The sequence below is a fragment of the Odocoileus virginianus genome, chromosome 17 (assembly GCF_023699985.2).
Source record: "Odocoileus virginianus isolate 20LAN1187 ecotype Illinois chromosome 17, Ovbor_1.2, whole genome shotgun sequence".
Taxonomy (NCBI): domain Eukaryota; kingdom Metazoa; phylum Chordata; class Mammalia; order Artiodactyla; family Cervidae; genus Odocoileus; species Odocoileus virginianus.
Genome location: NC_069690.1, coordinates 4,836,504 through 4,853,665, shown reverse-complemented (window position 1 = coordinate 4,853,665; position 17,162 = coordinate 4,836,504). Strand labels below are relative to the sequence as shown.

Genomic DNA, 17,162 nt, shown 5'->3' with positions numbered 1-17,162 from the left:
CGTGTCTGATAGATAAGAAAACTGAGGCCTTCAGAGATTCAATGACCTGTCCAGAGACACACCACCCATCGATGCAAACCAGACCCAGAACCTAGATTGCGAGTGTGTGTGTGCGAACTCGCTCCAGTTGTGTCTGACTCTCTGCGATCCTATGGACTGTAGCCCACCAGGCTCCTCTGTCCATGGGGTTCTCCAGGCAAGAATATTGGAGTGGGTCGCCATGCCCTTCTCCAGGAGATCTTACCAACTCAGGAATCAAACCTGTGTCTCTTATGTCTCCTGCGTTGGCAAGCGGCTTCTTTACCACTAGCGCCATCTGGGAAGCCAGACCCTAGATTAGCTGATTCCAAACTCAGTGTTTCGTAAATGGCCTGCCCTGCAATTATTGCTATGTATTTTCCCCTTTGCCATTTAAAACCCAGTGGAGATAATAACACTAGCAGAACTTATACTTCAATTTGAATTTAATTTGCTCAGTTTTCTAATTGGCTATCTTATATTTATTTATAAATTAGAAAAACATAGATTATTCCCATCTTACAAATGAAGAGGTGAAACCAAGAGAGGCTGATAAACCAAGAGAGGGTGGTCTTGACACAGCTGAGACCAGACACTAGATCTGTTAGTGTATCTAAAGAAGCATCACGAGGCTTGCAAAGACTCAGCCCAGCAACTCAGAAATCTAACTGTGAGCCTCCAGAACTCTGAACTACAAGTTCAAAACATCAAAACATTCTAGATAGTGGTGTTTAAATACCAGATTCTCACTCTGAGTTAACACTTACTGAGGGAAAACTCTCCAGATCTGTTCACTAATTGGCCCATTTAATGTCATTTAACCCTCACAGCGTTAATCAAAGCTTGTTATTTCTGCCTTAAAATTATTTAATCCTGATCTCCATGGTTTTTGGCCACTGAGATAGGCCTCCATTTATTTTTAAGCGGCTTGTAATCAGAATGGAAAGACGATGAAGAAAAGAAAACGTGCTTTGGCGATTGGATCCACAAGAGCCAATGCTCCTGAGAGCAGAGTAAATTCCAGAAACCAATTTCATTTCTAATATGACTTGATTTCCTACAACCCCTTACACTAAATGCTCAGCACCATCCTGGCCTGAACACATAACAACTATGGCCATGATTTCATATGCGTTTAGTTCATTTAAACTTAGGAGCAGGGTGCCTAGTCTTTTATAAAAGCTCAGAGGTATGTGACTGGAAGTGAAAACAGGCTGAGGGAGCTTTCCCTGAAATCAAACTCACCTCCCAAAAGGGAAGTCTTGCCTAGTTTGATGCTGATGTCCTTTGTCATCCTTAAGACAGGACTGTTGTACCTTGAAAAGGTTTATCCTGCCACACCCTTGTGTATAGTACACTCTGCACTGTATCAAGACCCATGCCAAGAAGGCCAGATCGCTAATCCGGCTGAAAGACAAAGTCACATCAGGTTAATCCCAAGTCTTAAATTAATCGACTTCTAGTTCCCCTCTGTGTGAAAACTATTTTCACAAATTTCTTCCAAATAATTTACTTCTGTTTTCTGGGTTTCCATTCTATTCTGACAGGAGGCTCCATCTGCCCTCTCTGGAGGCACCCTCTGCCATGTTTTTATCTTGCAGGGAGGGCTAAGGAAATGTTTCAGAGTTGTGCACCGTGGGAGCAGAAAGCCAGGGGTTTTACCATGGAAGCCCACAGTCCCTCATCCTCTGCGCTGCACCCCGCTGCCCACAGCGGGGTCACGGCCAGTCTCCCAGTCCATGACCAAAAGGTGTCACCAGAAAGGAGGAAGAAGCACCAGTCCCCGATCCTGTAACACACTGGAAAAGCTGGAGAGCACGCAGAGAAAGGAATTGTCCCATTTCCCCCATTAGTCTCTCCAGGTCTTCCAGGCCCAGAGTCAGAGGATGGCAAGGTGGGTGGAGACGGAAGAGACAGACCTCCCCGAGGAAGACAGCATTTATTGTTACAGAACCACAAACAGGGCTGGCGGGGTGTGGGGGCTGGATAGCTTCTCACTGCGGTCAGTACAGAGGGTGCTCCCAGCTTGGGAGCATCCATCACCCTTTCCTCCCTACAAGAGGCAGAGAGCGTGGCTACAGCACTCACTGCTGGCCATGACTGCTACAGCACAAAACCTGTTCCCACGACGGAAACAGGAAAAGAGAAAACCCGTCATTGCAGAACAAATGACAGTGCTGATGCCTCCCATTCAGACTGACCGCTGTTCTAAGTGCTTTCCACAGAGCACCTCGTTCACTCCTCCAGGAATCACCTGAAGCTGAAGCGGGTGTTCACCATCCCCACTTACAGAGGCGAAAAAGCAGAAGGGTTAGAGAGCGGGTCAGTCTTGGCTCTGAGATCTGAGCCAGGACGGGAACTGTACCCACACAGTGCTGCCCATCAGTGAGGGGAAGGGAAGAAGGAGAGGAGTCTGCTCCAGCGGGTGATGAGTTCATGTGGCAAACCCTTGCATGGCATCCTCTCTGATGGGATGAAAATGAACAAAAGTGCTCTTTTGGTTCCATGCACTTGTATGAAAATTTAAGCTCAAAAAGATGAAACTTTAGTAGATGGGGACAAGGTGGGGGAGGGCAGACACAGACAAACAGCCACAACTTGGTGGTCACACTAATCTGAATTACTGATCTAGCTGAATGACAGAAATTCCTTCACTCCTTGCTGATACATGCTGTGGTTAAGACAATCAATGTATAGACACAGAGAAGGCCTTTAAAGCCTGTTTAGTACTCAAATAAGTTCAATGTGCCTTCTAAAATTCTATTTGCATAATTAATGTATTTGGTAATATCTTTACAAAGAACACAAAGACACAGATTTCAGTTTGATCAATGCAAGATCAAATAATCACAAAATGTGAATCAATGCAATGTTATTCCCAAGTAAGCTTGAGGGTAAAAAGAGAAATAAGTAGAATGTAAGTAAACTCAAATTGCTTCTTTACACTTAATTTTTGTAATACTGAAACTTCCTTTTACTTTTAAACATCTAAGGAATCCAATAACTAAATATCACTAGGAGACCTGTTATGTCTGGGTTAATTTCATTTACAATGCTAAACTATTTCTGACCTGACTATAGATATCATTTTAAAAATCATTCAGGTGTTACTGGTCATTTGAAATAAACATACTTTAGATTCTATGAGGGAAAAAACACACAACTTCCCTGGAAAACAAATTAATAAAAAGAAATCAATCGTGATGAAATGAATTCTACCAAATCCCTATGAAGTCAGTTCTACAAATTTTTCTTTTCCTATCCTCAGAAACTCTATCAAGGCTTTATTTCTATCTTTACATTTTATATTATTTACTCTTTCTTCTATAAATCATTCAGTGGCATTTGGCCTCTAAAAGCAATGTTATTCGAACTGGATATGAGATCTCCATCTTATTTTAAAAGTTCTCTCTAGTAAAAGCCTCCATAATCTCCTTCTGTGATACTAACTAAGCCCATAGCACAATAAATCCATTCTAAAGTGAACTAAGTCTTCTGATCAATCCTTTGGGCAGACCAGAGTTTGACTCTGCCACCCTCCTTAGAATAACTCTTCCTGTCTTGGGGTATTGAAGTATCTGTTCTGGGTAATCTGATGACTGCCTATCTAGATGATCTTGTTCATCTGGTTTACAGCCTTGATTCCCATTGGCCAGGGCCTGGTGGCATCCCTCCCCAAACAAACCTTCACTCTGCCTGTTCAATTCAGGAGGCATGTACTGGGCCTGAATGGCCAGTCTCACTTAACTCTTTCCATTAAGTGTGAAGACACTTACAGAGGGGCAGCAAAGCTTTCCTTCTCTACTCCACGGCCCAAGCGTGGGTTCCCCAGCAAGGACCTCCCAGCAGACTGCTACCCAGAGCCAATTACAGAAGAAAGCACTGCTGTTTCCCACTCAAGAAGCTTCTGCCAAGGCGCTTATTTCTGCTGATCCATTTATGCAACCCCACTGTCTAAGAGAACATTTTGTCACAGATGATTTAGTATTGCAGCTCCCTGGAGCATCTTTCTGCCAGCAGTGTGCGCTCATTGTTTTTAGGAATCCAGGGTCTCCCAGGCAAGATTTGAGACAGAAAGGGGCTTAATTAGCCACAAGTCGTCTCTTATTACGAGATCCCCAATTCCAAAGCATTCTTCCAAAAATCATTAATGAAAAAAAAAAAATCCTAGATTAAACTTCTAAAAACAAAACTTTTAGGAGATCTGTCTGACAATGGAACTGCCATTTTTCAGGACAGTGAGACTGGATTCCCATTATGAGATGGATGGTTAGGAGCTTGAGACAGTAATAATACTTGTTAAAGTCAGAAAGGAAGGAAAACATTTTGGGGATTTTCATATTAAGTCATGGAGTGTGTATCCACCAGAAGCCAATTTAACAGAAACAAGTACTGTATAGTTTTTCCCCAACAGATGCTTGATTCTGCCAACACTCCTGTAATTGTCTACTGCACATAGTTGGAGGTGAAATTGCACACACAGTTGTTATTTTTTTGTTTTTTCTTAAGTGAAATGATTTGGGTTATGGCAACTCCTCGGCTTTCTGTAATCTTGGCTTGATCTCAGAGAACACTTCAGGGGTACCTGAGCGAGCTACTTCACGCAGGTGCCGTTTAGCAGCCCCCTTCCCTCCTCCAGAGCCCGTCTGCTCCCACAACGTCTTTTTCCTCCAGCAGCAATTCAGCACAACCCCCACCCCACCCCCAGCCACCCGATCTCTGCATGGCATGCAATTAATTCCGGTTTTCAGGGGAGAAGAGAGACACAGACGCAAGGTCAGGACTCAAGAATACACAACTGTAATAAGGATTCCTTTGTCTCGCAGGAGTAAAATCACCAAGCTGGCCGAACACTCACCAAAGTGTTTTAGCCTGATATTACTGCTGCAGGTAATCCTTATAATCAAGTATTACTTGTATCACTGGAGCCTTCCCTCCCTCTCTTTCTCTCACAATCACACATACACATACACCAAAAGGCACAAAACCTACACTCACAGAAAGAGGTTTAACATATTTGTTTGCAAACCCAGTAAGCTTCATAATATAGAGGCATTTGAAAGTCATGAATGTTAATGGATTGGGTTTATTAAAATCTATTTTTCTGCTTCTGTGAGATCAGGCCCGCTTTTGGACTTTTTTTAAATTCTAAACTGTTCACATCCCTCAAACTCTTTTCTTGCCAAAGAGGGTTTCCCCCAATCACCAAAATTATGGGCTTTATAAGTGAAACTTAAACCCTGTGTTTTTGAATTACTTTCTCTAGATCATTAGAACATTGTGTTTTGAAAAGCTGTTTGATGTTCAAGGAAGAGTGTTTATTTTCCAAACAACAAAAATAAGGAAGTCCCGGTTTGCCAGAGGAAACTGTTGTGAAGTATCTAAAAATGTTTCAAATCCAACCTTGAACCCAAGAGGGAACATCCACATGCCACTTCCCCACTCAGAAACCTTCAATGGCTCCCCACTGCCTCCTGGACCAGGTTCAAGCTCAGGAGCCTGGCGTTTACGAAGCTGCCAGCCTGGCTGGCACCTGCCTCTGCAGACTCATATTCCTGCCTCCTTCATGTGAGTCTTCTGCACCAGCTGAACAGGATCGACACCCTGCTCCCTGGACACCCACGGGCATTCCCACCTCCACGCTCCACCACACCATTGCTGCTCTCCATCCCTGCTCCTCCAGCACCATGAGACCCGGCAAGGCCTGACTCCCCAAGAAGCATCACCCCCAGGCCCGCCCCAGGCAGCAGCTGCTTCCCTGAGATCTGGCAGCCCTGACGGATGGCACTGCCCCCACATTAATTTTCAGGTTTTACTCATTTTCGGGCTCTTTCCCCCTCCTCTTTCAGTAGATATTGGAGGCCTCTGTGGACTCAGCTTTCGGCCTGGAACATGCTAGCTTGTTCTGTCACTCATTGTTTCACCTAAATGTTCCATCTTCCCTACTGAACTCCTATCTCCTTGAGACCAGCAGCCCAATCATACCCTTGTCTGTCTTCCCCAGGGGAAGTGCAAATCCACAGCTGATGCTATTGCTGGGGATCATCCACGTGCCCCCAGCTCTGATGGCTTCCTCTGTTGCCCTCTCGTCTTTCTAGTGTTGACAAGAGGAAAGTGACAGGACTGATCGGGGTCAGGATTGGCTTATTATGGGAGGCGCCATGGGTCAGGGTTGGCTTACTATGGGAGGCACTGTGGGTCAGGGTTGGCTTATTATAGGAGGTGCCATGCTGGCCTTCATGGACATCAGAAACCTCACATCAACCCAACAAAGATGTTACTTTGCAGATAAGAAGATAACTGTGTGGAAAGAGTCAAGATTTCTCCATTAAAGGACCTCTGGCGGGGGGGAGGAGGAATCATTCTGGAATGCTTTTGGAAAGTCCTGCTTGTAAGCAGGAGGATGGACTAGACTTTCCTCCTTTCCTGGCGCCCTAACATGCCTGTATGGTTTCTTTACCCCTGAGTTCACTGTATTTCCTTCAAATGGGATTCTTGCCTATTCGTAAAAATTCAAAATAGTAACATCAACTGATTGACTGATTGATTTGCTAGCCATATGTGTCACGGAGAAATCCTCTACTCAAGAACTTCTTTGGGCCACGTTTTGCTAGTCTGATTTTCTTTTAATCTCATGAGCAAGGAGGACTGAATAACGATCCAAGGTTAATTAAAACGCAGAGGTGAAGACGGGAGTGAGCAAGACTCATCAGAGAAGCAAAGGAGAAATGCCAACTCCAGAGGTCTTAACTGGCCAGGAAGGGAGAGGTATGGATACTCCCCAGGAACCCAGCGAGAGATGAGGTCCTTCTATGAGAGATGAGACCAGACGGAAATGAGGAAGCCCTCGGAGCAGCTGTGACTGGGCGCTTGCTGCGGGCCCATCACTGTGCCAAGTCTTCTCCAGCAGTCCTTCAACAACCCTAGGAGGCATGTCCAGGGATTTCTCCGAAGTTCCAGATGGAAAATGCAAAGCTCACACCGTTTAAAGGACATGTCCAGGAGCATGGGCGAGCGTGGCAGGGACGGGACTGACACCAGGTGTGCATGTTTGTGGGATCCTGTGCCCGACAAGAGTGACACGCTGCTTGGATGACCCACATATCAAACACAGGTCATCCTGATTTTGGACATCTGAACGGTGAGCCAGCAAGCACCTATGTCGGAAGCACATTTCAGTTTATTCCAAAACAGTGGTTGAGTGGTTTCCGGTTAAGACAGGTGCTGAGGGCACACCAAAGAGTATAATAAAGTGGGATACGACCTGGCCCCAATATTCTCGGCCCTTCCCATCACAGAACCAAATGCAGGCCCTGCACCACCCCATCCCTCTCTCGTTTATTCTCTTCCAAAGCTTTTTCAGTCTTAATGCTTCCACTGCCACCCTCCCGCTTCCCTCCATCTTCACTGCTGAGACATAAAAAATGATTCCGGGGTACAAGTGATTAGTGCTGGTTGGCGGGGAGGCTTCTGCGAAACCCAGTCCATCACTGTTGTCTCTCACCCTCTGATCTCGGCCCCGTCCTTCCCACCTCCCCCCACCCATTCTTCTGCTCTACCTAGTTCTGTCTTTACACTGCTATTTTTCTCATCTGGTAGACACCGGGCTGAACTGAAAAGGCTCTGCCAAGCTCCTTGGCAGGAGCCGGCCTGCAGGAAGCCTGCCCACCGCAGCAGCGCAGAGCAGACAGCGCCTCTGGGCAGCTGGGCACTTGGGGTCTGGCTAGGACGTGGGGCAGAGCAGGCTTCCCTGGCATGGGAACGGCCCTCCGGAGCGCGGCCTTCTCGTGCCAGGGTCAGGGTCAGGATTACGATCGCTCGCTGCACTCGCGGCGGAGTGCCTGGGAAGGGAAGCGAGGGTGGGGGCGGGGGGTGGCAGGCGGCCAGCTCGCCACCCAGGCCGGGCGAGCTCCGCGAGGCACAGCCACGTGCCCGGGGCAGGCAGCCAGGGTCGCTGGGGCTCACGCGGGAGGGAGCTGGGGGCTGGGCACCTTGCAAGCGGCTGTGTCTACACTGGAGGACATGAGGTGCGAACCCAGAAACTGCGGGGGTAACATCAGGGAAGTAATCCAGAATGAGGCCGAAAAGTCAAGCAGCCTCCAGGGCAGAGGGCCCGCTGGGGGTGGGGGGCAGTGGGGCCGGTGGGGGGGGGGAACCACAAAACACCCCATGTCCTAGTTTTGCAGAGGGAAGGGTGCTGGATGAAACACATCCCTAAATGGAGAATGGGGTTGGGAATAAGCCATTCCTTTCCCTGCTGGGAAGCCACGACATCCCTCCAGCTCCAAGCTCTGAGGAGGCATGTGTCACACAGCCTGCTAAGACCCCATGGGAGGGTGACTGTTTCCAGTGTCCATTCTCCCGATGGGAACACCAAGGCTTACAGAGGTCAGGAAATGGACCCAAAGTTACACAGCAAGCCAGCGCACGTCCAGGCTGTGAACCCAAGTCCCTGGGCCCAGAGCTGATGCTCGTAAGCACCTAGTCACCCTCACTCTGCACCCGTGTCCAGAAACACCTCCTGCCAGAAGGCGAGGATGTGCAGTCCCGGGAATGTTACAGACAGCAAAGCCAAGAGAGCAGGGCGCCCCTGTCCTCTGCAGGGTGTGGTGGAGAAGATGAACTGGAACCAAGAAGAGCCTGCCTGCTTCAAGGGCAAAGCTGATGCTCTCCCCTCAAGGCCCCCTTGATCCCGATGAATGGAAGGCACTCCCAGGACACGTGGGGCGCAGAGAACCTCAACTCACAGCGCTCCCAACCTGCACACGTGGCCAGCATGCGGGATGGGAAGGCACATGAACTGCACACGCTCAAGGGCAGGGACAAATCGAAGCTTCGTCTCACGGTGTCAGAAAAGCCCAAAGAATTCCGTTGCTTCAGCAGGACCCCTCGTAATCTCAGGGCCCCCAGCAAGATCTCCCCAACATGACAATCTGGATCCCATGGCGGTCCCTCCCTTCCCCATCAGAACCTCATTACAAGAGCAGGAACAGAGCAGACACAACGCTGATTCCATCCTGCCAAGCTCCAGTGGGTTCTCCCCAACCACACCCCTCCTCTCCATCCTGCCAAGCTCCAGTGGGGGCTCCCCAACCCCACTCCACTTCACTATCCTGCCAAGCTCCAGTGGGGTCTCCCCGACCGCCCCCCGTCCTGCCAAGCTCCAGTGGGTTCTCCCCAACCACACCCCTCCTCTCCATCCTGCTAAGCTCCAGTGGGGTCTCCCCAACCCCCCCCCCTCCATCCTGCCAGGCTCCAGTGGGGTCTCCCCAACCCCACTCCTCCTCTCCATCCTGCCAAGCTCCAGTGGGGTCTCCCCGACCACCCCCATCCTGCCAAGCTCCAGTGGGGTCTCCCCGCCCCTGCCCCCACATCCTGCCAAGCTCCAGTGGGGTCTCCCCAACCCCCCCCTCCATTCTGCCGAGCTCCAGTGGGGTCTCCCCAACCCACCCCCTCCATCCTGCCAAGCTCCAGTGGGGTCTCCCCAACCCCACTCCTCCTCTCCATCCTGCCAAGCTCCAGTGGGGTCTCCCCGACCGCCCCCCATCCTGCCAAGCTCCAGTGGGGTCTCCCCGACCGCCCCCCATCCTGCCAAGCTCCAGTGGGTTCTCCCCAACCACACCCCTCCTCTCCATCCTGCTAAGCTCCAGTGGGGTCTCCCCAATCCCACTCCACTTCTCTATCCTGCCAAGCTCCAGTGGGGTCTCCCCGACCGCCCCCTCCATTCTGCCAAGCTCCAGTGGGGTCTCCCCAACCCACCCCCACCAACCCGCCAGGCTCCAGTGGGGTCTCCCCAACCCACCCCCTCCATCCTGCCAAGCTCCAGTGGGGTCTCCCCAACCCCACTCCACTTCTCTATCCTGCCAAGCTCCAGTGGGGTCTCCCCGACCCCCCCACCCTCACCCCGACACGGAAGGGTTTTCACTTTACTCCCTAACTAGCCTCACCACAACCCAGATGGTGCTCAGAACGGGAGAGAGAGGCTTCATACTTCTCAGCTGAATTCGGGTCTAATGGTGGCAGGACACCTCCACGCTATTCAAAGAAAAACCACCAGAGGAAACAATTTCAATCCTGGCTTTACAAGCATGTGATTTAAAAATAACTCTGCCTGTGTCTGCTATAGATGACTTTCCCTAAAGGGACTGCTGTCCTTAAAGCAATCACTCAATTCTCAGGGCAAACTGTTCTTCTTTTCTCCGTATGCAGCACATATCTCCAGGAAAGCACTCACGGCACCACCTCTGATAGCATCTGACATGCAAACGTCGAAGTGGTCAGGACTCTCCTGCCATCCCTGCGGGCTCGGGAATGGCCAGGAAGCTGCACCTCAAATGCGGGAGAAGCCCCTGCCGATGCCTACAGCATCCAGGAACCACCACTGCTCCTGATTAAGATGTCAGCCCAGAGCATAGCAATAACCCCCACTGCCAGAGAAGGCTTCAGCAGATCCCTGGGTTATTTCTTCAAGGAAAATTGCATTCAGATATTTAACTCATTCTTTGAACAGACAGGTAAACAGAATAATAATGATGGGTGTATAAAATAGGAGAGGGCTTGGAGGGCAGTCAGGGTAAACAGTAAGAGAATTCACAGGAACACTCACCTTGTCATTCCAAGGCACACTTGGGGTAAACCTAGAAATGCATAATTTGTCATCTCTTTCACTTCCCTTCAGCCACAGAGGTAGCACTAATGGTACAATGCTACCGAGTATAACTCAAAATATGCACGCTGAGCAGAGAGTAGAAAACAAATATTTAACAAAATTGCTTTGCAATTATCTCCTGATTATCCTGATGTCTTAGTTTTATTAACTAAAAGTGGATAACTATGCTCTTATTAATGTTATATTTCTTCTTGGCAACTTAAGGTCTCCTGACTGCTTCAAAAGTTTTGCCATAATGCATTACAGGAGGTATAAAGCATCCATGTATGTGACAGGATCCTGAATTAAGCCCAGATGTGGCCGTTCAAATCGCAAGTTGAGATCAGTAGTTCCGGGGCGGGCTGGGGGTGGGGAGAGGGGGGGGCCGATTTTGTCCTCTGGGGACATTTGGCAGTAACAGGAGACATTTTTACTGGTCACAGGTTGGGGTGGGGAGGGTTTACTGGCTTCTAAAGAACAGAGGGCAGGAATGCCCTCAAACATCCCACAAAACACAGGGCAGCCCCTACAGCAGACTCACCTGAGGAATCTTGCTGCAGACTGAGATTCTACAGTTCCCGGAATGCTCATAGCTACCTCTGTGCTCTTCCCTTCTCAGGATTTGTTTTCCTCAAGGGTTACTCGGTATTTCTATTCGGGTCACCACTGTGATTACACAGAATCATCAAGGACTTTCTCCTGTTTCAGGTTTGCCTGTGATATACCACCCATCAACTCCACCTTCCCTAGAATTTTACGTTACATTATCACCTCTGTAAGAACAGCAGTGTTATTTTATCTGCACTGGGTATTTTAAGAAAAGCTCTAACTTCTTTTCCTTTTTTTGTCAGGAATATCATTGAGTTTAAATGAATTGAAGAGTATTATTTACGAAGTGTGCTTCCATTGTGAAAAAAACATATAAGTGAAGAACTTATTTCTAGGTCCCAGTGCCCCCTTTGATCCAAGTGTCTTCAACTCTACAACCTAACAAAATGACAGCCACTGAAAGCAGGAGTCCTTTGTTATGGGCTGCAAGTCTGAGTAGGGCATCAGAAGTTTCTGAAAGTCATTGATCAATATTGATTCAAATGACTTTCAAGATCCAAAATCCCAATTCTTGATTTTTCAGCAGGAACCTAAGGGTGGAGACCCCCCACCAGCATGTCTTTTGGGGGAAAAATAACCGCAGTATTTCTACCATGGCACACATCCTATGCATGAACAGAAGACTGAGAAATAACTTGTCAACTGAGTGTAAGTGTTAGGCTTAGAACACTGCAAGCCAAAAACTATTGGTCAAAATCTGCCGACGTTTCTCTGCGGAACAAAGGGTTACACACAGTACTAGTTACCCTGTGAAGGTCTTTCAGAAGACAGGCATTGGAAGAAGTGATGGAAGCTGACACAAACAGAATAATGATCATAACTGCTCATTAAGAAATATCTAGTGCTAGTCATCTGACCCCTTACACACATTATCTCTAATTTTCACAATGACCCAATCAAACCAAAATGATACCCTCCTGCACAAAAGGGAAACTGAGGCCCAGAAAGGCTGCAGCACTTGGTAAAGTCCCACTGCTGCGAAGCCGTCCGTCTCATTCTGCAGAGCAGATGACAGACGCACAGCTAAGCCTTCTCACCTGGCTTCTGTGCCCTTCCTCCTGACTCTTTTCTCGCTCTGACGGTTATTTATTTTGTGGTCTGTTCCTGGGAGAACGCCCCTGTATGTCCTAAGTAACAGGGGGTCAGGCTCACATGAAAGGGTGTCTCCATAAGCTTCTGTGGCCCCGGGGGTGGCCAGGGGCTAAGACTTCATGCTATCCCAGGCAGCACCCTGGAAGCTACAACTCAAAGTGGGTTTCGAAGAAGGGGCCGCAGAGAGACTGGATGGGAGAGCTTTAAGCCCAATACTGACATTTCGAGGCAGGGGCATTCTCTTCCTTCTCTGCACCGTTTCCTTTCATTTTCATCTCGCGCTGTGTGCCACAGAAACTCTACATGAGCCGAGGACACAGAGTTCGGGAGAGATCTCCGGCTCAAGCCTCCCACCGTCCTGCTTTCTGGCCTCCCCGCAGCTAAGGCCCCTGGCGCGGTGACCCTCCCGACGATTTGTCCACTGCATCTTTGTTCCCGGTTACCTGTGCAAATGAAATGGCTTTTCTTCCTGTGTGTTTTGTACAACAGGGAGCTAAAAAGACACGGAGACAGAGCGCCCTCACTTGTGTTTACATCTGAGCGTTGGCAGGTGGGTTTTGAAGTACCGGTCATTTCAGGTAACGTTTTTGTGCAATATTTCAACACCATTTAAAGCCAGCCTTGTAGGTTTTGATAAAAGTGGATTACGTGTGGTGAACAGATGAAAATGAAAAAAAAAAAGAACAATTTGGTAGGAATAGTGAAGAGAAAGACAGGATGTGATGCTGAAGAAGGCTAAGTCATGCTTAAGGTGAGACCTACTTTAAGACTCAGTTTCTCAACTGACAACACAAGCTGAAATGGATGAAAAAGATACCTGCCCCCCACCCCTCACTCACATCTTGTTCCCCTTAAGCCGAAAAACAATGAATACGGGCAAACCACAGCATGATACAGACAGTCCACCCAAATCATTAGCAAGGCCCTATTATCTGTGTACTTGGGGAAGGAGGAAAAGAGACGGAGGTGAGTCAGGGGCCTGAATTATCCCAATCATTAACCGCAGGTTGGCATTCCTCAAACTGCAGTCCTTGGATCAGCTGCATTAGAATCCCCACTGGGGCTGGATAAAAAATGCATATTCCAGGCCTCAGCCAGACCTGAAAGGTCAGAATTTCTAGGGGTAGGTTCCATAGCGTAGGCCTTTAGCTGACCCTCTGGGTGATGCGCTCGCCGAAATGGGACAATCACTACTCTGGCTGAAACCCAAGACTCCCCTTTTCGGATGCACCCCTGAGGATCAACCCCGTCCTCCCCCTTCGCTCCCCTCCTCCCCAGGGGAAGGCAGAACCATCTGGGACTTTACCTGGTCGCATGGGGCTCTGCACACAGTTCGGGGGTGGGATGCCAGGGTGAATGGGTGCGGAGGCCCGACTGCTGAGGTCCATGACGGAAGGGGCCGCTGAGGAGGTCGGCTGCAGCCCAGGAGGGTGGGGGCTGTGGTCATGCTGAGACGGGCTGGGGGGAATGCCATTTTCCGACAAAAACTCCTCCAGGTCCATGTATTCCAACTGGAAGGTATCTCCGTCATAGGGAAGGGTTTTGTCCCATAAGGTGGGCCCCAAGAATGCTGACTGGGGGACCGTCGGGCTATTACTCTCATCATCCAGCTTCTTTTCCTTGTCTTTATCCTTACTATATGCTGCAAAACAAGGGAAAATATTGGAGTTTAAAAAAGACAGTGAAAAAGTCTCACTTTTTTTTTTTATCACTTCTCCTTGGCTTCTGCTACAAAACTACTTTCCACACGTACCGGGGCTGTTCTCTGGCTGCTGCTTCTTGGGGCTCTAGAGTTAAAAGTTCAGGCAGGACATGGATCTCTGCCTGTTTTTCAACATCTTCCTATTTACTTTGGAAAGAAAGCACTAGTCCTCGGGACAGGGCTAGAGACTGATCGAGGATATAAACAAGACAGCACAGCCCTCAGTGCATTATTTAAGGAGACAAATAATAATTCAAATCTACAGTGGGAAAATAACACCTGCAATTACATACAACTGCTGTGATTTTTTAGAAAACAGCCAATAACTAGGCATGATTTATCTTCCAGGAAATTCATTACAGTGACAATATGAGGTCATTCAGATTTAGAAAGCCAGTGTATTAGTAATGCTAATTTTGGTAAAGCAGGGACTCTCTGCCCTTCTTTGATACCCTGTATTGAGCACCTACTAACATACCTGGTTCTTCTATGTTTCTCCCCCCAAAAAATCTCATAATAAACTTGCAAATAGTGACAACTTCCATTCACAATGAAGACACAGAGGCTCTGAGGATTATGGGAGCTTAACCAATGGATCACATCGCAGAGAGGAAAGCTGAGAACTTCCTAGCCCACATGTGTTTGCTTCTAAAGCCACTGGGGTACACTGTATTTTACAAAAGGAGTTTCTTGTTTTGGTGTAGTTTAAAATACAAAAGTGTTTTCTTCCTCCTCTTCCCCAAACACTGAGGTATGATCAAACTCGAAAATTATACCTGTATGGAACCTGTCAAGAGCACAGTTACCAGAAAAGGTGGTTCCTCTGAGCATCTATGATGGAGATGTACAGCTATTTTCTACCTGCAAGAATCCCTCACTCCATTAGGTCCTTAACCAGCGCCCTGGATTTGGACAAGTCTACTAGTCCTCAAGTGCGGGTGAAGTCTGTGATTAAGGAATTTAGCTTCTGACTTTCTTCCTCACAGAAACACAGCCTCCATGCCATCCCTTCTAATCCTCTACAGTCTCATCTCCCAAGAATCTGACTTCGAAACTCCCACAGATGCAAAAGACTGCAGGCAGCACCTTCCTCCCTAGTGCCCATCCTTAAAGGGGATTTAAGGGGGAAGCTCCGTTCTGCAGACTGGGAATCAAACCCCTCAGCTCTTGCAATGCAACAGGTTGTCCTAGGAAAGAAAATTGCGAATATGACCCGGCTGCTTGCAGCCAAAGGATCTTTTAAGACTTTGCACTCCTGAGCCGCAGGGCTCACCTCACCGTTCACATTTGCTCCTGGGATATCTTTGGCAGGAAACCCCCCAGCCCAAACGACAAATCCCTGGCGGCACCAACTGGATCCGGCGCCTCCTCGCAGGAACCCTCCGGGCCTGCCCCAGCCAGGGTTGCCCGGGGAAGGTTTGGGACTTACCCAGAAAGGGCTCAGGCCAGAGGAGGCTCCGGTGCGGTCACACGTGAGCCTGCCCGGCTCTCCCCTCCTACCGGGAAAGTGCGCGGCGAAGGGGGCCATGCGGGGGGCGTGCGCGGCACCCCGTCCAGGGACCACTCCCCCAGCCCACCCCAGCCCCCATCTCCCGGCCTGAAGCACCCAACCCGGGACACCGGGCGTCTCCACTGTCGCCTCGGGAGCTCCAAACGCTAAAACTAAGAGCTGTGATCAGCACGATCGCAAATACCCCGGCTCCGCTGTGCGACCCCTGACTCGAGCCCCCGCCCGCTTGGAGCCCGGCCCTGGGGTTCACTCCAGGGCACGCGGGCCCCCCCCTTCGCCCCTGCGCTGGTGCTTTCGCTCCGCGTGTGGATGCACCTCGACCTCGGGGACGCCGACCTGTCAACTTCTGTCTCCCACCTGCGCCGCCCGAGAGGACCCGCGAGGACCGGCCGGGGCCCCGGCGCTCAACTAGCAACACGGAATGTCCCCTCGACAGAACCGTCCCCTCCCTTTGTCGGGGGAGGAGGGGTGGGGCGATAGGTGAGCGCCTCAATTTCATTCAAGCGGGGCCGGGGTGCCGGGAGTGGGAGAGCGGGGGGTGCTCCGGGGGTGCCCGGCCCGGGAGGGGGCCCCCAGCGGGGCAGCCAGCAGGGCAGCGCTCACCGTCTTCGTGATGAAGGGGGAGCTTCAGCGGGTTCTCCAGCAAGGACCTGAGCACGCCGTAGGGAGGCGGGATAAAGGTGGGGTTCAGGGGAAGCGGTCGGGACATTTTCTCCATCGCGATGCACTCAATTTTTTTTTTCTTAAAAAAAAAAAAAAAACCAAAAAACTCCAACCTCCCCCCAAAATGTTGCTGAGCTTTTTCCTCCGTCCTTTGCCAAAAGTACTAGCTTTCAAGGCGGTGGAGACAAGAGAAGAAAAAGAAAAAAAAATTACTTATGTCTTTATAAATACATCTGCATAAAAACACAAAACCAAAAGAACTTTCAGGCTCCCAGCGCAGACGACCCTCGAGGAGCGCGCCAAGTGCCCGCGGGCTCCTCCGCGGCGGGCGGGATGCTCTCACCTGCCTCGAACCTCTCGTCAAGCACAACGCTCAAAATTGCGAAAAAGAAAGGAAAAACATGCAGAGCGCTGCAGAAGGCGGAGAGCCCGCACCGCCCCGGCGCGAGCGCGAGCGCGAGGCCGCGCGCCCCGCCCCGCCCCTCCCGCGCCGCGGCCGCTGCCCCCCGCGCCGGCGGCCCCGCAGCGCCCGGCCCAGCGCAGCGCCCGGCCCAGTGCAGCCGGCCGCCCATGTGCCGCGGCCGGCCGGGAGTGACGTCAGCGCCCGCCCCGCGCGCTCAGCGGCGTTCGGAGGCGGGCCCCGCGGCTCCGCCCACCGATGCCCCGCCCACAGGCTCCGCCCCCGCCGCCCCCGCCGCGAGTGTAGCGTCGCCGCGCGCGCCGACTTTTCCCGAGCCTTGTGGTGCCGGCGGGCGGCCAACGGCGTCGAGACACCAGGTGCCCCCCGCCCGGGCCGTGGGCCTGTGCTGAGGAGCGAACTTTTTCACAGTAAGAAGACGAATGAGAAATGTATCTCTTTAGTTTTCCACCTGGGGATAATTTAGGGCTTTTGAAAAATCACTCCCAGAGTGATTAGGGAG

At 50.2% G+C, this 17,162-nt stretch overlaps 1 protein-coding gene across 3 annotated transcripts in view; it reads right to left on the bottom strand.

Moving 5' to 3' along the window:
- Positions 1-16,762, bottom strand: part of HLF (HLF transcription factor, PAR bZIP family member) — a 54,774-nt gene extending 38,012 nt beyond the window's left edge. Inside the window, exons 1-2 of one of the 3 annotated variants that reach the window (XM_020908563.2) lie at positions 16,183-16,762; positions 13,674-14,009 (exon numbers count right to left, since the gene is read on the bottom strand). In XM_020908563.2, the coding sequence (XP_020764222.1) occupies positions 13,674-14,009; positions 16,183-16,297 (451 nt within the window). In that variant the 5' untranslated portion in view covers positions 16,298-16,762. Of the gene's footprint in view, positions 1-13,673; positions 14,010-15,915; positions 15,995-16,182 lie in introns of those variants that run through there. The other 2 variants (XM_070478477.1, XR_011492080.1) reach the window with 2 other exon arrangements.
- Between the last annotated feature and the right edge of the window lie 400 nt (positions 16,763-17,162).